This window comes from Chionomys nivalis, chromosome 23 (genome assembly GCF_950005125.1).
Source record: "Chionomys nivalis chromosome 23, mChiNiv1.1, whole genome shotgun sequence".
Taxonomy (NCBI): domain Eukaryota; kingdom Metazoa; phylum Chordata; class Mammalia; order Rodentia; family Cricetidae; genus Chionomys; species Chionomys nivalis.
Genome location: NC_080108.1, coordinates 36,481,187 through 36,504,869, shown reverse-complemented (window position 1 = coordinate 36,504,869; position 23,683 = coordinate 36,481,187). Strand labels below are relative to the sequence as shown.

At 40.0% G+C, this 23,683-nt stretch overlaps 1 protein-coding gene across 2 annotated transcripts in view; it reads right to left on the bottom strand.

Moving 5' to 3' along the window:
• Positions 1–976: 976 nt before the first annotated feature.
• The window catches only part of Nell1 (neural EGFL like 1), an 841,294-nt gene continuing 818,587 nt past the window's right edge, over positions 977–23,683 (bottom strand). For both annotated transcript variants that reach the window (XM_057756047.1, XM_057756048.1), the window contains 3 exons: positions 13,757–13,933; positions 11,108–11,332; positions 977–1,417 (listed from right to left, as the gene is read on the bottom strand). In XM_057756047.1, coding sequence (XP_057612030.1) covers positions 1,367–1,417; positions 11,108–11,332; positions 13,757–13,933 — 453 coding nt within the window. In that variant the 3' untranslated portion in view covers positions 977–1,366. The remainder of the gene's footprint in view (positions 1,418–11,107; positions 11,333–13,756; positions 13,934–23,683) is intronic.

Sequence of the window (23,683 nt, the reverse complement as noted above, 5' to 3'; positions counted from 1 at the left end):
TTCAGCGCAATGCATGTTGGTCTCAAAAGTACCACCTACTGTTGGACGCTCAGCCCTGCCAAACCTGATGAAATGTAATCATGTTGTATAACCGAATAACTGCCAATCTTTAAAAATATAGTGTTGGCTGGGGCCTAGAGAGCTGGCTCGGTAGTTTAGAATACTTGCTACTCTTGCGGAGACCTGACTTCCATTCCAGGCACCTGTGTGGCGGTGCCAGTTCAATAGCATCTGTAATGCCCGTTCTAGGTGGCCTAATGCCTTCTGCTCTCCACAGGCACCAGGCTCACACATGGTGTACAGACATCCTTGCAGGCAAAACACTCATATAAATTCAATAAAATGAATGAATGAATAAGAAAGCATCACTGGGAGTGAAGACAGTCATAAACCCACACAAAGAAATCTTAAAGACTCGTGTCGTCTTCAGCCATAGAAGATGCAATGTCTTTAGTGGAACAGTGCTGGGCTAGAATTGGGTGCCAATCAAATACCACCACCCCAAAACAATGGCTGAGCAGATTCCTTAATCCTTGTTTATGTAATGTGGGGTAAGGGAAGACTTGTATTAATCCCTTAACTTTATTTATGACTATTCAAGTATGTTGCTGGCTGTAAGGCCTGTGTAAAACGGGCATAAACATACTTTGGCTTCCAATGCCAAGAAGGGCTTTTAAGACCACCACTTAGAAATTGTGAGTAAATGGGTCACTTCATTTATTTTTGCAACAGGGAGAAGCTAGTACTTTTTGAAATGATGTTTAATGATGTCTGGCATCCTTTTCCCTTCCGTGTACCATAATTGCCCTGAGCAGTTTTCAGCTGAGTGAGTGGGCATGAATGCTCAGCAATTTGAAATGGAAGGATGCCGTGAAAGATGCCATGCGAGATGCCGTGGAAAGATGCTACACATCTTCATCAGCATGTCCCACGGGAACCTCCACACCGTGTGCAGTGAAGGAGACACACGTCACAACAGGCAACTTTATTTTTAGAATTTGAGTCAAAAATCAAGAAAAATAAATAAACGGTGCCAAGTCTCTATTATGTTAGTACACAAAATAAACGAAATTACATTAACATTCATCATGGGATCCCTTAAATGTATCCGCAAATGGTCTGACGAGGGGAAGGTGATTTACGGCACAGAGACTCAACAACCATTGACTGAAATGCACGGCACTGCAGGCATCTAGACTAGGTCAGCAAGGATGAGCAAAGTGGCAAAGGCCACCCAAACACCGTCCTCAGATGGAGACTTTGGTAATCGACTGTCGTTTATAAAACAAAACCAGTCCCTCTTCCTCCTCAGGCTGGATGGTCATTTTGTCCGTCTTTATCCTGTGATGAGTCCATTTGAAATACTTCAGTTGTTTTCAAGACAGTCCAGATCCACAGAGCAGCAGACGGTCCCATTCTGTGCGAAGAGAACACAAGTGTTAGCCACTGAAGCAGAATACAAAGAGATGAGCAGTTTGCCATCCAGCTCACAGCAGCTCAGGAGAGGATATGCTTCAGAAATGGGAGGAGAACATCCAGCTTTGAAAGGAAGTAACCATGGCCTTCCAGGTAACTCTGGTCAGAGGCTCTGCTGCCAGGCTTGCTTCATGCCCTGCCTACAGCCAATGCATGCTTTAGATACACGCCAACAATCCAAGTTATCACAATTTATTTGCTAACCTTATTTCCAAAACCGACTTCACAAATATAAATATCTCATAGGAGACAATTAGCCGTATCAGAAACTAATGGGAAGTATCAGTAAGATTAAAGGCAAATCCCAAATAGATTCCACAAAGGTGTATACACCAAGGGAATCATGACTGCACACCTCATAAAGATTAGGAAAAAGCAGTGAGCATTTAGGTTCATAAATTCAGGAAAGTTTATTAAAATTCAATTTCATAAATTAATATAAATATGCCTTCATAATTCCCTTTAATGAAAATCAATCCTGACATTATAAGAGCATCGGATGCTCCCTGCCCCCATCTCCAATGGATCATACTGGTCTCCAACTCCGCCCCCCCCACCCCATTCTCCAAGCCCCACACTCCAGCAGGCAATCCCTGATCACCCACCAGCCATCCTGCCAGGACATCAGGTGAGCTAACCGCACATCTCCACTTCCCCTTCATTCCTAGCTCTGTGGGAGGCCACCTGCTGCAGCCTCCCCTTCCTATCTGACCCCCTTTTAACAGATCATGCAGAACTCCCCCCACCCCGCCTTCCTTCTTCCCCTACCCACTCATCCTTTCTTCCCAGCTCCCAATTCAGAAGGCAGTCATGAGGACCCATAGGCCAGCTGCAGGCCTGCACTCTCCCTCCTCTTTCCAAACTCAATCAACAAATCTCATCTCCAACTCTGTGTGAGACCTCCTGCTGTGTTGTTCCTCTCAGAGCACCTGCTGTGTCCTTCCTCTCAGAGCACCTGCTGTGTCCTTCCTCTCAGGGCACCTGCTGTGTCCTTCTCAGAGCACCTACTGTATCCTTCTTCTCAGAACATCTACTGTGTCCTTCCTCTCAGAGCACCTGCTGTGTTGTTCCTCGCAGAGCACCTGCTGTGTCCTTCCTCTCAGAACACCTGCTGTGTGCTTCCTCTCAGAGCATCTACTGTGTCCTTCCGGTGAGCACCTGCTGTGTCCTTCCTCTCAGAACACCTGCTGTGTCCTTCTCAGAGCACCTACTGTATCCTTCTTCTCAGAGCATCTACTGTGTCCTTCCTCTCAGAGCACCTGCTGTGTTGTTCCTCTCAGAGCACCTGCTGTGTTGTTCCTCTCAGAGCACCTGCTGTGTCCTTCCTCTCAGAGCACCTGCTGTGTCCTTCCTCTAAGAACACCTGCTGTGTCCTTTCTCTCAGAGCATCTACTGTGTCCTTTCGGTGAGCACCTGCTGTATCCTTCTTCTCAGAGCATCTACTGTGTCCTTCCTCTCAGAGCACCTGCTGTGTTGTTCCTCGCAGAGCACCTGCTGTGTTGTTCCTCTCAGAGCACCTGCTGTGTCCTTCCTCTCAGAGCATCTACTGTGTACTTTCGGTGAGCACCTGCTGTGTCCTTCCTCTCAGAACACCTGCTGTGTGCTTCCTCTCAGAGCATCTACTGTGTCCTTCCGGTGAGCACCTGCTGTGTCCTTCCTCTCAGGGCACCTGCTGTGTCCTTCTCAGAGCACCTACTGTATCCTTCTTCTCAGAACATCTACTGTGTCCTTCCTCTCAGAGCACCTGCTGTGTTGTTCCTCGCAGAGCCCCTGCTGTGTTGTTCCTCTCAGAGCAACTGCTATGTCTTTCCTCTCAGAGCACCTGCTGTGTCCTTCCTCTAAGAACACCTGCTGTGTCCTTTCTCTCAGAGCATCTACTGTGTCCTTTCGGTGAGCACCTGCTGTATCCTTCTTCTCAGAGCATCTACTGTGTCCTTCCTCTCAGAGCACCTGCTGTGTTGTCCCTCTCAGAGCACCTGCTGTGTCCTTCCTCTTAGAGCACCTGCTGTGTCCTTCCTCTTAGAGCACCTGCTGTGTCCTTCCTCTCAGAGCACCTGCTGTGTTGTTCCTCTCAGAGCACCTGCTGTGTTGTTCCTCTCAGAGCACCTGCTGTGTTGTTCCTCTCAGAGCACCTGCTGTATCCTTCTTCTCAGAGCACCTGCTGTGTCCCCTTCCTCTCAGAGCACCTGTTGTGACACTTCTCAGGAGCACCTACTATGATCCTTCTTTCCTCTCTGTTCCTATTCCCAGCAGATCACTCAGATTTTCTCTAACTCATCCCTTGGTCTCATGCCCAGCTGTAGAAAACATTCTCTGGGAGCTGTCTTGCCAAACCTGCTAGAGAATCAAGCCAGCCATCAAAGCATGTAGTGGTCATCAGCTCTTCACTGGCAAAGCAGACACTGATCATCAGCTCTTCCCTGGCATTCCTTCCTCCAAATCCAATATCCCTGTAAGTTATGCCCATATCTGTAGCAGAACACCCACTGTGGCCTTTTCTTACTTTCTGCCCCCATTCCCAGAGACTATATAGATCCTGCTGGAACAGCCTGCTTTCCTCCTTTCCTGATTCTGCTCAAAGACCCCTATTCCTAAGTGTCAGAACCCAACACCTAGAAACACAGTGTACCCAAACCCCCAGTGCACACACTTGGCAGTAGCCTAGTAGCGTTCCCTACCAGCTCACACACAGCCACCACTCCTGCCTAGGAACCAGAAAGGACAACATAAACCAAGGAACAACCACACACCCAACAAAGACAAGAGAAGATATCTGCACCTAGATTTATAATCAACCCACAACCCAGATGCCTAGATGCCAGCATAATAACAAAATCAATAACAGCAAGGAAAATATGTCCCCACTAGAGCAGAGTAATCCTACTATAGTATGCCCTGAGAAATTCAACAAATTGAAACCCAAAAAGGAACCTAAAGTAGAATTTATGAATATAAATTTCTTTAAGCAGAGAACGAATATATCCATTATAGAAATCTGTGAAAACACAAACAAACCATGAAAGGAAATGTTTATAGAAGTTCCTGACCTGAAAGTGAAAATAGAATAAAAAAAAAAACTGAGGGAAACATGAAAATGAAAAATTTAGGACTTTTATCAGGGACCTCGGAGGCAAGCCTCACCAGCCAAATATAAAGGCTGAACAAGAGATCCCCAAGCACTAAAGATAAGATAAAAGGAATGGACACCTAGGCTGAAGAACATGTCAAATCTAAAAAACTCCAGAAAGAAAACATCTAGGGCATCTGGGACAGTATGAAAAGACCAAATCTAAGAATAATAGGAGTGTGGGAAGGGAAAGAAACTTGGTCAAAGGCACAGAAAATATTTTCAAGAAAATCACTGAAAAAAATTTTCCTAACATAAAGAATTAGATGCCAATCAAGGTACAAGAAGAATACAAAACATCAAGTTAATATGACCAGAAAAGAAAGCTCCGCTGGCACATAATAATCCAAACACTGAAAGTACAGAGCAAAGAAAGAATGTTAAAAGCTACAAAGTCAGACCAATTCGAATAACGCCTGCCTTCTCAGTGGAGACTCTGAGAGCCACGAGGATCTTCTTCAAACATTAGGAGACACAGACACCAGCCTACTAAGCAAAGTAAAACTTTGGCTCACAAGAGAAGGAGAAAGTCATTCTAAGATAAAGTTAAGTTTAAGCAGTATCCGTCTAGATATCCATCCCTACAGAAGGCATTTAAGGGAAAATTTCAACCTAAAGAATCCACACCTAAAGAATTCCACACGCAGGAAAACAGAAAATCAGAGAAGAAAAATAGCACACACCCACACATACAAACACACACACCACCACCATCACCACCAACAACAATAATAAAATAACTAGAATCAGCAAACACTGTTTGTTGATAACTTTTAACATCAATGGTCTTGAGTCCCTTTAGCTATATCCAAGAAACACACCTTACCATCAAGGATAGATATCCCATGGAGGTAAAAAGTAGAAAAAAATATTCCAAGCAAATGTATTTAAGAAGACTATAGCAAGCTTAATATTTGACAAAATAGTCTTTGAGCCAAAACAAATTAGAAGATCCTGAGAAGAACACTACATACTCATCAAAGTAAAATCCTCAAGAGGACACTGAAATTCTGAATGTCTATGCCCCTAACAAAAGGGCATCCAAATATGTAAAAGAAATACTACTACAGTTTAAATCACATAGTGATCCTCACACACCGAGAATGGGAGACTTAAATACACCATTCTTTCCAAAACAAACAAAAACCAGGTCAACCACATAGAAACCAGACAGAGAAATGATGGTATAAACCAAATGATGGAGCTAGCAGATATATTCAGAATGTTTCACCCAAGCACTCACAAAAAATACCTTCTCCAAAATTGACCACATACTTGGACACAAAGCAAGACTAAACAGATAACAGAGAGTTAAAATAACACCCTGCATTCTATCTGATAACCATGGATTACAGCTGGATATCAATAACAGAAAGCTGACAAACTCATTGAAACTGAATGAAAGAAATTGGTCAGGACATAGATTAAGAAAGGAATTTAAAACTTTTTTATAATGTAATGAAAATGAAAACATAATATACCCAAACATATGGGACCTAATGAAGGTGATTCTAAGAGACAATTTCATAGCAGTAAGTGTCTACAAAAAAAAAAAAATTGGAAGGTTCTCATCCTAGTAACCTAACAGCACACCTGAAAAGAAAGAAGAAATCACAACCAACAGGAATGGACAGCAAAAAATAATGAAACTCAGAACTGAAATCAATAAGATAGAAACAAGAAAACAGTACAAAGAATCAATGAGACAAAAAGTTGGTTCTCAGAGAAAATCAATAAGATTGATGAGCCTTTAGCCATATTATTTAAAAGACAGAAAAGATTCAAATTAATAAAATATGAGGTGCAAAGTAGGTCATATCAACAGACACAGAAGAAATACATAAGAATGTACTTTAATAACATGTACCCCACCAAATCTAAAAGAAATGTATAAATTTCTCATGATATACCACCTACCAAAGTTAAATCAAGATCAGATAAGCAATTTAAACAGACATATAACCCCTAGTAAAATAGAAACAGTAATTAAAAGTCTCCCATCCAGAAAAAAAAACTTAAGGCCATACAGTTTTAGCCCAGAGATTTATTAGACTTTCAAAGAAGAGTTAACAGCAACACCTTTAAAATTAATCCACAAAATAGAAACAGAAAGAACATTGACCAACTCACTTTATGAGACTAGCTACCCTGGTAGCCCTAGGAAATAAAAAATCCCAACAAAGAAAAAGAACTATAGACCAGTTTCCCTCTGAAAATGGGTGTAAAAATTCCCAGTAAAATACATGCAACCCAAATCTAAGAGCACATCAAAAAGATAATCTACCATGACCAAGTAGGCTTCATCTCAGAGATATAGGAATGAATCGATACATAAAAATCAATAAATATCAACCACCACATAAACAAACTGAAAGAAATAAAAGACATAATCATCTCATTCGATGAAGAAGAGGCCTTTTATAAAAATTTAATATCCCTTCATGATAAAAGTGCAGGAGAAAAATTAGGGATACAAGGGATAGAGCTCAACATTAAAAAGATAGTTAACAACAAGGCCACAGCCAACAAAAACTTTAATGGTGAGAAACTCAAAGCAGTTCCACTAGAATCAGTAACAACACAAGGTTGTCCACTCTCTTATACCCATTCAATATAGTACTTGAAGGCTTAACTACAGCAATAAGACTACTGAAGATCAAAGGGAAACAAATTGAAAAGGAAGAAGTCAAAATATCCCTATTTGCTGATGACATGATAGCATATTTAAATAACACAAAAAAATTCTACCAGGGAACGCTTACAACTGATAAGTACTTTCAGCAAAATATCTGGTTACAAAAATCAGTAGACATTCTATATGCAAATGACAAATGAAAAGAAATCTGGGATACAAAACCCATTAAACAGTGTTAAATATAAAATACCTTATAGTACCTCTTAACCAAGCAAGTGAAAAATTTTATGATAAAATCTTCAAGACACCGAAGAAAGAATTTGTAGATATAAGGAGGTGGAAAGATTGCTAAAGCTCATGAATCAGTGGGATTAATATAGTAAAAACAGCCACTCCACCAAAAGTAATCTACAAGTTTGATGCGATTCCCATCAAAATTTCAAAGCTTCACAGACCTTGAATGGAAAATTTTCAGCTTCATATGTAAATACAAAAAGAAAAAAAAATCCAGGAAAGCTGAAACAATTTATAAAAGAACCATAGAGGATATCATTGTTCCCAATTTCAAATTGTACTACAGAGCTACATGGTATTGGCATGGTATTGGCACAAAAATAGACACACTGTTTAATGGAATTGAAGACCCAGATATAAATGACCCAGATATAAATTTTTTTTTTTTAAAGAGTGCAGTAAACACACACTAGATAAAAAGACAGCATCTTCAACAAATGGTACTGATCAAACTGACTGGTAGCATATAGAAAAATGCAAATAGATCCATATGTATCACCCTGCACAAAACTCAGTGCCAAATGGATCAAAATCTCAACAACAACAAAAATACAGATATACTGAACCTGATAGAAGTGGATGATGTGGGATTCCCCTCTATATGCTGTGAATACTATTGGTTAATAAAAAAAAACTGTCATGGCCTATGATAGAGCTAAAGAATAGAGGTAGGTGGGGAAAACTAAACTGAATGCTGGGAGAAAGAAGGCAGAAGAGAGAGAAACCATGAGGCCCCACCGGAGACCAGACACTGGGACTTTAACTGGTAAGCCACAGTCATGTAGCAATACACATAATAGAAATGGGTTAAATGAATATGTAAAAGTTAGCCAATAAGAAGCTAGAGCTAATGGGCTAAGCAGTGGTTTAATTAATATAGTTTCTGTGTGATTATTTTGGAGCTGAGCCACCAGGAACCAACAAGTGGAAGTGGGAAATAATCTTGAAATTATTAGCACGGAAGAAGAATTTCTGAATAGAACACTTTTAGCACAGGCACTAAGATCAACAATTAAGTGGGACATGAAACTGAAAAGCCTCTGTAGGGCAAAGGACACTGTCATTCAGACAAAGCATCTACAGAATGGAAAAAGATTTTCCTAACTCTGCATGTGATAGAAGACTAATATCCAAATATATAAAGAGCCCGAGAAACTAGATATCAAAAATTCAACTAAAATGGGGTACAGATCAAAACAAAGAATTCTCCATAGTGGAAACTCAAATGACTGAGAAACAAATAAATGTTCAAAATCTTTAGCATTCAGGGAGATGCAAATTAAAACTACTTTGATATTCCATCTTACACCCGCCAGATGGATAATGCAAGTGTTAGCTCATGCTGCCACAGAGTGGAATAAGGGGGATACACATCTATTGCTGGCTGCACAAACTAAACAGCAATAATGAAAATCAATATGGCAGTTTCTCAGAAAGATGTGAACATATCTACCGCCAGATGCAGCTATACCTAAGTCTCAAGCATACACTCAAAAGATGCTTTAACCTATCACAGAGGCAGTTACTGAATCATGTTTGCTGCTGCTCTATTTATAATATCTAGAAACTGGAAACAACCTAAACATCCCTCAACAGAAGAACAGATATAGAAAATGTGGTACATTTACACAACGGAGTATTATTAAAAAAATGATATGAAATTTGTAGGCAAATGGATGAAACTAGAAAATAATCATTGTGAGTTATTCCAGACCTGGAAGGACAAATATGGTATATATCTGCTTCTATGTGGTGTTATATCAGGTATTAAATCAATGAGAACCAATCTACTATCCATAGAATCACAGAAGTTAGGTATAGAGTAAGGGACTTGATGGGATAAATAGATCTCCCTAGGAAAGGGAAATAAAATATATAGTTATGGATAGAGAAGGTGGGGTGGGCTAAAATAGAAGCATGGGACAGGAAGGAAGAAAGAAAAGGGAAGGAGTAGGGGGAAGGACAGCTAAATCTTGGGGCTATTTGAAGGGTTATATTGTAACCTAAATAGTAGAAGTTCTCCAAGGGAGTGTCACTGGGGAAAGAAATATTCTTTTTTTTAAAAAAAATTTATTTATTTATTATATATATAATATTCGGTCTGTGTGTATGCCTGCAGGCCAGAAGAGGGCACCAGACCTCATTACAGATGGTTGTGAGCCACCATGTGCTTGCTGGAAATTGAACTCAGGACCTTTGGAAGAGCAGGCAATGCTCTTAACCACTGAGCCATCTCTCCAGCCTGGAAAGAAATATCCTTAATGGTAGGCTTCACACCCAGCAGCAGATGGCCAACAGAACTCAATGGCATCTCTGCAGGGTCCTTGTCTCATAATGTCATGTCAGAGATTTTTGATTCATTTTTTAGAATATTTTATTTTTTGTTTTTATTCTTATTTTAGTATTTTACTCTGTACGTACTTTGAGCACATATTGTGGCTTTCAGTTTTGTGTTTCTAATGGGAATCCTATTTGTGTAAAGAACAGGTCTTCGCACTCATGGCTGTTTCCTGTGCCTTTTCCGGGGCTCTTTCCCTTCTGTTTATTTCACCTTATTCCAACACGTTATTTTATTTTGTCCTATTCTGTTTTTGTTTACTATGATCCCTTAGACTCATGTTGGTTTTCTAAGGAGATACAGGAAAGTGGTGTACCTAGATGGGAGAGGAGGTAGGGGGTGAATTGGGAGGAGTAGAGGGAGAGGAAACTATAATCAGAATATATTGTTTGAAAAGTATCTATTTTCAATAAAATAAAAAAATTAGTCAACCCAGGCACCTATGTCTCTTGGCCATTTGTTTGTGGTAGGTGTGAGTTCAGATGGGATCATGGGTCTTTTGCTATAGGATACTCAACATTTTTCTCTACTGGGGATTCATTTTAAGATAGTGCATTCTAGGAAACAGAAAAATGAGACACTAATAAATCCATTTAAAGACATGCTGGAAAGCCTCCACTGATGGCTAAGATGGAGGCAGATTTCGACAGGAACAAGTTGAGTATCATTTTTAATATGTTTAATCCTAAGAATCTAGAAGTGATTTTTTTGGCTGGGATTTTGCCTGCTTGACCAAGCGTCACTGGAAGCTGCCTATGATCACAACTCTATGAACACTGAAGAGAAAGACACATGAAGATATTTCATGGGGAATCCTCCAAAAAGACAGAGGAATAATCATAGTCAAACACCACAGCAAGGATGCAGGAATACTCTTGGCAATGTAAAATAAGACTGCAGAAACAGCTACCTAGATCTCCCCCTCCCCACGCTATTGATAGTTTTTGTAATTTTCCAGGATGAAGCTAAGAGGTTGTGTGCTCACTCTCTCTCCATGTCCATTTGGAATCTGCCTTTAACAAGGACCAGCTATTATCTGTCTACACTTACTGTCCTCCTGTGAGAACATGCACCCCATGGGATCTGAGGTCAGAAGGAAACTATGTGTGGCTTGTATTGCAGCTATTATCTGTCTATCCTTCTGTCCTCCTGTGAGGATATGCACCCCATGGAATCTGAATTCAGAGATTTCAGAGGGAAGCCATGTGTGGCTCGTCTACCCCAGGCAGCTGGTTACCTTGCATTTACAGCTTGTACAAGGAGATCCAGCCATTGTCCACACTGCACCGCTCAGCCTTGAAACACCAGAGCTGTCCAAGCAAGTTTTTTGGATGTCATAGACAATATTATCAGCCAGGCAGGGGTCACTGACACAGCGAGGACAACATTCCCCTTCAAAGATGGCTGTGTATTCACAGCTCAGATTAGGACAAGCTAGAGGCCAGCAGTCTGCCTCTCCTTCCTGTGGAGAAAAAGATGAAATGAGTCTCCCTTGTTCTTATGCAGTGTTATATTCCCAATGTCCCTTGGGGAAGAAGGGCACTGAAATTCTCATTATTCTTCTTTCTGAGGGCTTGTAGCCTACAACATGATACATATGATGTCTCCTCATCTATGAAGACACACATTCTATACACATAGCTTCTATGGCATTAACGCCTTACTTGAGATGGTTTTGCTGGCCACCTAATCCAGAGTTCACAGAAAGTCTTAAATCAGTGTGTGTTCCAAGCACAGCCTACAATTATTTTATCATGCTTCAGTGTTTTTATCAGGTTGTACTGAATAGTTGGTACAAGTCAACATTAACCTGAGCTTTTCAGTCTTTGGCTAGCTGTTTCTCTCGCTACTGATGATTGGAGTTTTGTTCAACAGATGCCAATAAAACAAGCAAGCAGAGGGTAAAGTAGTGTATAGAGATGACCACTCATTTTTAAGGTCAAACATAATATGCAAAGTCGAATATTTCAACAGCCGCATCAGCTGAGAAACTGGTGTCAAGTTCAGAGCTGAGGATGAGTGTTCTCACGAGAAACCATCCCATGACTCTGAAGTCTCCCAGTCACAGCATAAAGGAAGTCTCTACCCATCTTACCTTCTGGCTGTGGGCACCATGGAGCTGCCTATGACAGCTACCACACAGACTCACTGCCACCTGTGGTAGCTGTGGGAATTCCTTCAGCCAATAACCTTTAAGATACCAGCCCACTTGGGTGTGGTTTCTTATACTATAAATGTAGATGTAAAGCGCGTGTGGGCCTCCTGGCTGCTGGATTCAGTTCCAGTTCCGAGGGCACACAGAGGACTGGGGACTGCTACCCTTTCTGTGAGTTCACCCCCTATTAAATAAACCTTTATTATATTCCATTCTGGGCTAGTGTGGGACTCTTTTATTATAAATAGCTACATGTGGTAATACTCATTTAATTATCTAGTCAATGTCTTCAGACTCTGGGCTTGTGCAAGTTTTAACTTTATCTTCCATGAACAAATCACATCATTGGCACCAGCAATGTCTTGATGAAATATTTATTAAATGTGACCCCTATTATTCTTAAGTAATTTGTATGTTAATGTTCAGGAGCTTCTGTCATTTAAAAACTGTATAGCCCAAGGTCTGGACATTCAATGGGCTTTTGAAACTCTTTAAATGAAAACTTGATGTGCAAGATGAATACCAGTAATTCCAGTTACCTGATGACTGGCTTCTCAGGAAAGAAATGTGCTTTTCCAGCCTGACACTGGAAACAGATCTGTAGCTGTACTTGATGTGTTTGTCCTTGAATGGGAATTTGTAAAATTGGCCATGAACAGAATTAATCTATGTTGCAGTCTTAGGATTAAGATGGATTGTGAAGGAGACATGTGAAGACTGTTTGCCCATTAACCCGGGGATTTATGGGGACGCAGGGAACAATTTCTCTGGGTGCTAGTTTTCATATAATACCCAGAAAGAGAAAGACTCTCTTCAATAAATATTAAGCGCCAAGCTAAGAGTTTCCTTTGAAAGCTGAGCCAGGTGGAATGCTCAGAGATGGAGTACCACAATTCCACGGTCCCCAACATGTCATATTTCCACATCTTCCATTCTTGGAAGTCATTGTTTGTGCTGTAATGTGAAATAAACCGAACAAGTTCTGGAAATTAAGCATTTTTCTTTGAACTTTTTCAAACCCAGGCATATTATTAGTATCCTTATATTAATATTTGAAGTCATTTTCTTTTTTCTCTTTGAACAGATTTTCCAAGGAATAAACCAGTAACAACAGCAGTCACCTTGCTAAGGGCCTTCTGTGGCACTGAACCACGTGTCTACTATGTGTTGAGTGTGGTATTCATCTTTTACATACATTCACTCATCTCCCTAATCATCTTTGAAATTGAGACCCATAAACCTGTGCACACTTAAGGAAATGAATAGTACCTGAAGGTTATGCCATGTCCAAAGTGTTCACACCAAACTAGCCCTTAGACTAATATGGAATTGGATTCTCAGCCTTGTTCACCCAAAGTCTTTTATTTATAATTTTTTATTGAAATCTTTAAAGGTTATATCAAAAGCAATAATAGGCATGGTTCTGTCTGGACAACAATTGCCTATCAAGCCACTGGAGACTACTTTACATGGATTTTCCTTGCTCTGGACATTTTAAAATATATGAAGTCATGTAAATTGCGCTCAGGTTAAATCTGTTCCATAAATACAATTTTCTTACTTTTGAAGCATTTTAAACGCAATGTAAATATCTACATGGCCCCCGGTTAAGCACAGCCCCACAATGCTCTGCATATTGCTGAAAACATCTTCAAACTCCAGCATCCAAAGCACGTGAGTGTATAACCTTTTCTAGAGCAAAGGCACCAGGATCCCCAGGAACCGACATACCAGACACCGGCATTGCTGGCAGCTGTGGGTCCAGTTGTCTCCACTTCGATACAGCTTGTGTCCGCTTTGATCTAAACATTGGCTCGTGACCCTGGTGTCACACTCTGGGCAGCAGAAAAGGTCAACATTTGGGTTCTGGCAATCACAAGCTGTACGCCGGCAGAATATCTTCCCATCCTGTTGAGAAGGGAGGTCAAGGAGGTTCTGTGAGTTAGGAAAATGCATGAACAGACCCACTGTGAAAATCAAGTCTTGTAAATACCTCATAGAGCTCATGGAAAACAACTTCCTAGTCTCTGATCTGTCTTAGCCACTTCCCATCTGGTTCAAAGCAAACACAGCCTTTTTTTCCCCCAGGGCTTCCCTACAGAGGCAGCCAAGTTAAAACAGAGGCGTTACTAACTTCACCTAAGAAAAAAAAACAATATATTCTTTGAATTTAAAAAAAAATGTAAAAATTATGTTTCTATATAAGAATTATAGCCAATCTAAGGAGCTAAACTGACTATGTGATCAAGAACACGTTTCAGACGGAAGGGGAACTACATTTTGGTAATATATGGGGGGGCGAGCAGGAAGGAGGAAGTAGAACAGGAAGGAAAAAAAGGAAATAAGAGCAAAGTGTGTGTGTGGAAATGTAATGAAAGCATGGCATTGTGTGTTAGGACAATAAGAAAAGCACTCATTTCAGTGGAAAGCCAGGAGACCACACTATCCCAATATATAAGAACACCAGCAAACATGTTGAAGTGTCCTCACCTCATTTTAAACCTGCCCTGATATTTAAGGGACATGGGAAGAATTAACTGAGGCCCAGAGACAAGTACCTTATACAGGTCACACAGTGCAGCAGAATCTCCATGCCTACAACCGAGTTCTAGAGTTTCAAAAGAATTTTCTTCTACAAGGAAGTCTTTAGGTTGCTTATTTGAAGAGCATAGGATAAGTTGTCACCTTTCTTCATGAGTGGCTCACCAAATTATAGACATGATACAGTTTCAGGAGTACTAGCCCTGGGTACTCACAGCTAGAACACCCTGAAGGTCACAAACACTTGAGCATTAAGAGGGAGTGCTTGAAGCATGCCTGCTATCTGTTCATCAGACTAGTGTTGTATCTCCATTAACAGAGAAGCCAAAGTGTGAGGCTTGTGACTACCATTTTATTTATGGTTACAATGATAATTGTTAAAGATTTATTTTTATTAAAAATAATAATTATGTGTGTGTCCCTGTAGAAGCCAGAGTGGTCATTGGATCCCTTGGAGCTAAAGCAACAGATGCTTTTGAACTAACCTACATGGGTGCTGGGCACTGCGCTTGGGTCCTCTGGAAGAACAACTGAGCCATCTCTCATCATCTTCCCATGGTTACTTTTTTATTTTTTAAAGATTATTTATTTATTATGTATACAGTGTTCCATCTGCATGTATACCTGAAGATCAAAAGACGGCACCAGATCTCATTACAGATGTTTATGTGCCACCATGTGGTTTCTGGGAATTGAACTCAGGACCTCTGGAAGAGCAGTCAGTGCTCTTAACCTCTGTGATATCTTTCCAACCTTTTTGAGCTTTTCTAAAACTGAATCTTAGGACTAGAAGATCATTTGAAGGACATAAAGTCCACCTTCACTGTAATAACCACACCTAAAAGTTATGAAGACTATGCTTGAGGTTATCCATCCTTGGGAATCCTCACTAAGGACGGTGTTCAGGGCACATGTCTGTGTGTCTTAGTCTTGCTTTCTCTCTGCTGACCTCAGTTCCTGTTCCTTGAAACCACAGCCCCTATATTCAATCTTCAGTTCTTAGAAGCTCATTTGTATGTGTTCACTGAGTTATTACTTCTGGGAAAAACATCTCTGACTCTTCAACCTGTTCCCATTGTTTGTATCTTTTCATTGCACAGCAATTTTGGTGGCTCCCTCCTTCAAGCTTCGACCACTGGGCATGATCTTCACCATCACTGTAAGTCAAAAACTGAACACTTATCTTCTGCTATGAAGTGTTTACCTTATTATATTTAATATTTATGATCCATGGAACAGAGACATATGTCTTCATTTCTCAAGTCAGATAATTAAATATCAGTCTTCAGAAACAAGAAGCACCCTGGGTTTCTATCCCCATGGTTATGTTTTCACTATGCTTTCTCTAATGCAGCCTACTTTGCTTTCTTGCTTCAGTTATGTGACATGGCGTTGACTGATATTGAGCTCAATGAAGACCAAATCCTCATTAAGCCCAGCCCCATAGCCTGTGGCTGGTTGATTGGGAAGATAATGTGTTTTCTGATGCACGTTGCATTTTGTCCTATTAGATCCGCAGTACCTCTCCTGTCAGTCACAGCTTTTACCAGATATTGCATCTGTCATCTTCCATGGATCATGCAGCTTCACAGTTACTGACATCTACAAAAAAATGGACCTGCCCACGAGGTCTTAGTCCATTTCATCCATAAAATGGATGGTAAAGTCAGCAGAAGCTAAAGTGAAAAATCCTTAAAAGCACTACACTCCTACAGAGTGGAAGGGAAATGCTGGCTACTTTTGCAATGAGGGTGGGGCGGCCTTCACTCAAATTTTATGTATTGTCTCTGCTATAGAAACGATAAGAGAGAACTGTTCTAAAGTATCAAAAGATGATACACACAGATACTTGGATGTGCATGCATATACATGCTAATTTTACAAAAACACAGAGCTTCTATACATACGTGTGTATAGAGACTGAGATACACACACATGCAAGAGAAAGGGAGAAAGAATTAAGGAGCGAGAGAATGAAGAAAGAGAGAATAAATCTAAAGGTGAGCATGTGAGTTGAACCAGGTGAACTGATATTTTACACAACTTAGCATTGATCATAAAAATCTTCCTGCATTGAGTCCTCAGCTTATTGACTTATATAATGATTCCTATCACTTTCACTAAAATAATAGTAGCAATAAATTTTGCATAACCATGCCATATTTCTTTATTATTTCAGTGCTGGGAATTAAACCTAGGGACAGACACATACCAGGCACGCACTTTCCCACCCAGCTGTATCCCTGAGCCCCATCAACTTAGCTTCTATAGCAATATACTTTGTTTCCCACGAATTGAAGGTCTAAATCTCAGAAACTGCATGGCAAAGCCATGTGGTTTTGATCTGCGCCAATCAAAACTATAAATTATTTTCACAGATTACTATATTTCTTGCCATGAGGTCCGATCCTACCTACTAGTTGAGAGAATGAATAGGAATAAATGGATAGCCTTCAGGGTGACTGCAGAATACAGCAATTTCACATCTCATCAATTACGAGAAAATGCCAACGAGTCCCCTCTTAGCTTCTGTTAGGCTTCAGAACAATGACAGTGTTCCTGTTGGCTTTGAATCACAGAGCAACTGTCAAGAAAAACTTTTTTTGATAATGGAAATGCCAAAGGTGGCTTCATTAATTCAACTCGAATGAACAGTTATAAAAGCTTCCTTATAGAGTGCCATCACACTGGACACCAAGGGTGGGTGAGAACAGGGCTCACTCACAGCAAGCTGTCCTCCTTGCTTGAGTCTGTGCGCTGTTCCCAGAGCCTGAGCTCTGTCCAGCTAAGAGGGTAACCCCAGTTCCACTAAAATATCAAAGCTGAATTCCCTCCCTCCTGCTCAGAACTTCAGAGGTTTCAAGTCATTTTATAAGGAAAGTTCAACCCTTCACAACTAATAAGAATTAAAATATTTAAATTAATTCTAGATTTTTTAAAAGCAGGGAAATTCACAGTGATAGAAAAAATATTTGAATGTACATATACTGTGTAAAATTCTAGGTCTTAAATTTTAATGACACATTTTAATCATTGGGTAAGTGCAACACCAATCTACTCACCACAGACTGCACAGTTCAAATTCATGTCATTGTTGGAAACTTTGAAATTGAGTAGTTGGATTTATGTGACATTCTTATGTAGTCATTGAATAAAAGTATCAACTAGCAGCTAACAAGCTGATGGCCAGGTTTGCACTCAGCAGCTGCCTGATACTGTCTTGTCGAACACAAGCATCTGAGACAGTTCCTTAGATCCTGTTGATTTTACGCCACAATGATGAGGTTGGATGTTTGTGACACAGCACTCATAGTTTAAAAATTTAAAATATTTGTTAACTAGGGCTTAATGAAAGTGTCAGCTGTTCCTGACATAAACTATAAAATTAGGAATATTACTCTAAATCCATCTATTGTCTTTTGCACAAACTGATCAGACTGTGATATTCAATATTTTTCCAATTATTGATAATATCATAGTCTACCAACTTTGTTTTCTTTAAGCATGAAAGCTACAAATACCTCCAGTGTTACATTTACATAGATTATACAAGAGATCCATGGAGAGAACATGACATTCCAATGTAGAAAATTAATAATAGAACAGACAGTAGACCCCAAAACAGACTCTTACAAAATGTCTTTTCTCTAAGATGCATCATTCCAGTAAGACGAGGTTATAGGATAGGAAAATATGATTCTTGCTGAACCACAAGACCCCTAAGTGATTCTAAAGCAGAAGGAAGTTCCTGAGCCACAAATGAAGAAACAGTATGAGGCCAGTGACAGCCATGTGCCATAGCTCGCTATCTCTAGTAAAAATACCTTTTAAAAAATGCAGGGCTCATTACATCACGACAAGAGAATCAGATCACCAGGACAGGGAAGCAGAAAGATAGAAGTGATTTGGGGTTCTACATCTACTCTTAAAATAATCATCCTCACCCCAGAAAAATCGCAAAAAATGGAAATTTAATACAATTGGAAAACAAAACAACAAATGTTTATGCAAAGAAAGAGATCCCAAGAGATCCTGAATAACCAAATAACCTTCTTCAGGATCTAGCCAGGTAAGTGTGCCTGAGGGGGTTTACTCACTCTTCCCAGCCCTCCATCTCTAACTCAAGTCTCCCATCCCATGTTCCAATCTGCCTACCCAGCTTGTGCTGCAGCCAACTTCTAAGCTTTAAAGCAGGAGCCACCTTGCCTGCCCACAAACTACAAGCCTTATCCATGCCACATCCAATCTCCCCCCACAGCCATACCTTGCACTTTCTCATCTAAAGTCTAGCCTGATGAGTTACCCAATCTTTTCCTTCACAAAACTTGCCCAGTCCCAGATCTACCCCTGCACTCCAGGCTTGGTCCAAGATGCACATCCTGAACACCAGTCCAGTCCCCGGTGTCCCCCTGACTTCATTCCATCTAAACCATATCCAAACTCTAGGCCTACCCTGACCCACACACCTCTCTTCTGCCCAAACCATTTCTGTTCATATCAGGCACAGAACCAATAAAAGTAGTCCATATGTCTTGCTCATTCAAAAATCAAACAATAAGAAAGATCAAAGCTTTACCTCCTTCTACAAGTTCTGTGAAATTGTTTGCCAATAAGAGTTTGTCATGGGAGCTCACAGACTCTGGACCAACAGCTAGGGAGCCTGCCTGTGACGAATGATATATGTGTAGTTTGGTCTGTTTGTGGAGCTCCTAATAGTGGGATCAGAACCTGTCCCTGGCATTTGACCTGACTTTTGGGAACCTATTCCCCATACTGGGTTGCCTCACCCAGCTTTGATGCAGAGGCAGGAGCTTGGTCCTAACTCAATATTAAAGCCTGTAGGAGGCCTATCCCTTTCTGGATGAAGATGAAGGAGGAAGGTTGGATGAAGTGGGGGGTAGATGGGAGGTGAGGGAAAGGAACAGCAGGGGAGAAGGGAAAAGAAACTGTGGTCAGAATAAACAATAAATGAAAAATTCAACAAAATTAATTACTTAGAGTACATAGAATTTTAAAAAGCATTAATAAACTTCATCAAAGAATCCAAGGAGTTTAAGGAGACACAAGTAAATAGTTCAATGAACCTAAGGAGAATAAACTAATAATGTGAATGGAAATGATAAAGACAATTCAGGATTTGAAAACAGAGTTCAAAAAAATATATGGAAACATTGAAGAGGACTCAAGCTTAAATGAAGATGGAATTGAAAAATCAATGATTCAAATAGAAAACTCAGAGATAAGCCTTATAAGTAGAATGAATCATTTGGAGGATGAAATATCAGGACTCAAAGAAAGGTGAAGATCAGATAAAATAAGCAAAGAATATAAAAAAATCCAAACACAGGAAAAGGACATATAGGAAATGTAAGTCACCATGAAAAGGCCCAACTTGATGGAGGAAGGTCATTGGTTAATAAAGAAACTGCCTTGGTCCATTTGATAGGCCTGCCCTTGGGTGGGTGGAGTAGACAGAATAGAATGCTGGGAGGAAGAGGAAGTGAGCTCAGATGCCATGCCTCTCCTCTTCAGAGCAAACACGATGAAGCAAGCCACCAGGTCAGACATGCTGAATCTTTCCCGGTAAGACTGGTGCTACACAGATTACTAAATATGGGTTAGGCAAGATAAGTCACCACCTCGTGGTGCTACACACATTAATAGAAATGGGTCAAGCAGTGTTTATATGAATACAGTTTGTGTGTTGTTATTTTGGGGCATAAGCTAGCCAGGCGGCCAGGAGCCAGGCGGCAGGAACACAGCCCGCAGCTCCTACTGCACCAAATTTCAAATAATAGAAATAGAATAGGGAGAAATATCCTAAATCGATACATAGATCAGATCTCCAATGACATCATAGGAGACAATTCACCCAAATTGTGGAAATATATACCCAAACATGTACAAGAAGCATACAGAATGCCAAATATGCAAGACCAGAAAAGCATATCACTCTGCATATCATAATTCAAACACTTAAGTATATAGAACAAAGAAAGAATATTGAAAGCTGTAAGAGGAAAGAAAAGTAAATCATGTCATAACAGTTGATTTCTCAACAGAAAATTTGAAAGCTTGGAAGACATGGAGCAATACATACCAAGTCATGAAAGACTATGAGAACAAACCTAGAGTACTATACCCAGCAAAACTATCTACCATAGATGCAGGATAAAGAAAATCTTTCTACAATAAACAGACTAATAATATTAATGACTGAAAAACCTAAAAAACACAGGAAGTAATACTTTGTGCTGAAAAGAGGAATGAAATTGTAGAAAGAAATACCAAGCCATAATTATTCAAACACAACACACCACTGAGAGCCCAAACAATAGCACAATGACTGTAATCAACACACACTTTTTAATAATAACTTAAATATTAATGGCCACAATTCTCCAGTCAAAAGACACATTCTAGCTAAATGAATCAGTAAACCACGCCTATCTATTTGTTGAAAATAAGAAACACATGTGCCACCTGGTGGTGGAGTACACCTTTAATCCCAGCATGTGGGAGGCATAGACATGTAGATCTCAGTGAGTTTGAGGTCAGCCTGGACTACAAAGTGCGTTCTAGGACAGCTAGAACTCTTACACTGTTACAAGAGAAATCTTGTCTCAAAAAGATTAAAAATAAAATTAGAAACACATGATAGCTTTAAAGGTAAGCACTGTGTGAGAGTCAAAGGATAGACAAAAATATTTCAATCAAATAGGACCAGTAAGCTGGTAGGCATCACTATCTAGTATCTGAAAAGACAGAGTTCAAACAAAACTAATTGGAAGGGATAAGGAGGGACACTTCTTTCTAATCAAGGAAACAGTTAATTAAGAAGACATCAATAATCTAAATATATAGATATCCAACTCTGGTACAACAAATTTAACAATTAATGTACTACTGTATTTAAAGACACAGATTAACATCAACCCACTAATATGTGGTGATTTCAATACCCAACTTCTCCCACAGACATGCCCTTTGAACATCAGAATTAAATAATATCATGCTTTGGATAGGCTTAACATATACTGTTTATTTTAAGCAAATTGTTAAAAACATTGACCAAAATACCAAAGTGTATTCATTCTATCCAGCAGAACAGAGAAGCTTCACTAAAATATATCACACCCTGGAACTCAAACGATCCTTATAAGTACAAAAATACTGACATAATTCCATGTATTCTATATGACCATGATGCAATAAAACCTAAAGGTGAAAGAAAAAAAATCCTAGTAAGCACACAAGCTCATGAAGATGAAACAATTCATTACTGAATGATGACTGTGTCAAAGAAAAAAATCAAGAAAGAGATTCGTGGTAATAAATGAAAATGAAAACAGAACGCAGCAAAACTTCTGGGACATATTGAACGCAGTCCTACAACGGAAACTTTCAGTTCTAAATGCCCATGTTAAAAATCAGAGAGAGCACAAACAAATGACTTAATGATGCAACTCAAAATTTGAAAAAAATAAAAGGAACAAAGTAAATCCAAACCCAACACCAGTCACAGAGGACCCCTTTGACTTGTTGGTCAGCATTGTCCAAGAGACTCCCAAAACATCATAGACTATTGCCATTGCTCTTGGTAGCCTCCTAAGGGTGGAAGGAAGGTCCCTATTGCTGAACCATGAACTTTTCTCAGCAGGAGGAAGACCATGACTAGTTCTGGGAACTTACCCAGCAACCCAGAGTTTGAAGGAGAACCCACAACCTCCAACTTTCTGCATAATCCTTAACTGCTTTCTAAACATGTGTCCTTTAAGCTATAGGGAAGGGGAGTTCTCATTCCTCATCAAGGAAAACGTCTTTTTGCAATAGACAGAAAGCACCACAGAAAACCCCAGATAAATATGTGGAGTCCTCCAGCTCAGTTCTACCTGATAGATCAGAAACACAACTCTGGTACATAGGGCTCAGGGATCAGTGCAAAAAGGGGTAGGAGAGATGGTAAGAGAGGAAGAAGCCGGGAGTTTGCTGTGAGATTGTGTCTCCTAGAAATGTCAGAAGTTACACTCTTGAAGCCTCACCAAGGTAGCTATCTAAACAACCTAAACAGAAATGACACCAACATACATGCTATCCTGGACATGAGAGAGTTCACGAGGCCTCAAGCTTAGGCTAAAAACTACAGGCAACTAAAGAATACTGAGACTAGGAGAAGCAGTCTTCCCTGGGGAAGAGGCACCAATTGGTCATCCAATGCTAAGTGGTCAGCCCTGAACATATAAAAGTATGGACATACAGGTGCCATTGTATGGACTGAGCAGGTTGTATTTGTATATTCAGAAGTACACCCACACACAACCAATTCAGAAAAAAAGGCCAAGAATTTGAAAGCAAGCAAGGGCTACATTGGGGTGGTAGGTGTGGAGGAAAGGAAAGAAGAAGGTATGATGTAATTATATTATAATCTCAAAAAGTAAAATATTATTTAAAAATAAATAGTTTAAATGTCATAGAGTAATGCATACAGTATCATTATATTGTTTATTTTAAACAAATTATTAAAAATCAATCTCATGCATTTTTCAAAAGTGTTGAAGTGGTAGTGGCAGAGGAATAATTACTAATAGGACTTATTAACAGGACTATAAGGATCGTTCACCCAGAGAATCAGGTTCAGCCCAGCTCCTCGGAAGATATTAGATACACTTTAGGGAACAGCAGAGAAAAAGAGAAGCAGACTGCTGGGATTGTTAGGATAGTAAAGGAAGCCTAGGAGAGCATTCATGCTTGCTGGGTCCCTCGTTTTATCACAGACTTAAATATAGCTGAAAATAGAGTTAAAAGTCTTTAGTTTCACAGTACTCAATACTCTGGTCGCCTAGAATGCCTGAAAAATCTTGGGTGTAGAAAGATTGTAATTACCGTCAGAAATCTGGAAAGAAGTACAGAACTTGGCCACTCTACTGCCGGAACAGGGATCCTTCTTTCATACTCTAGCCCGTAATGATCTTTCCTTTCCTTAGAAAGAGGCGGTCTTTGTGTCAGCACCACCTGGTTAAATACTGCACTAATAACATCTAGTTGGTGGCTGATAATGTCCTAGCCATGTGCTATACTCCTGACCTGAGTGTTTGAGCTCCCAAAGCACGCATGGCA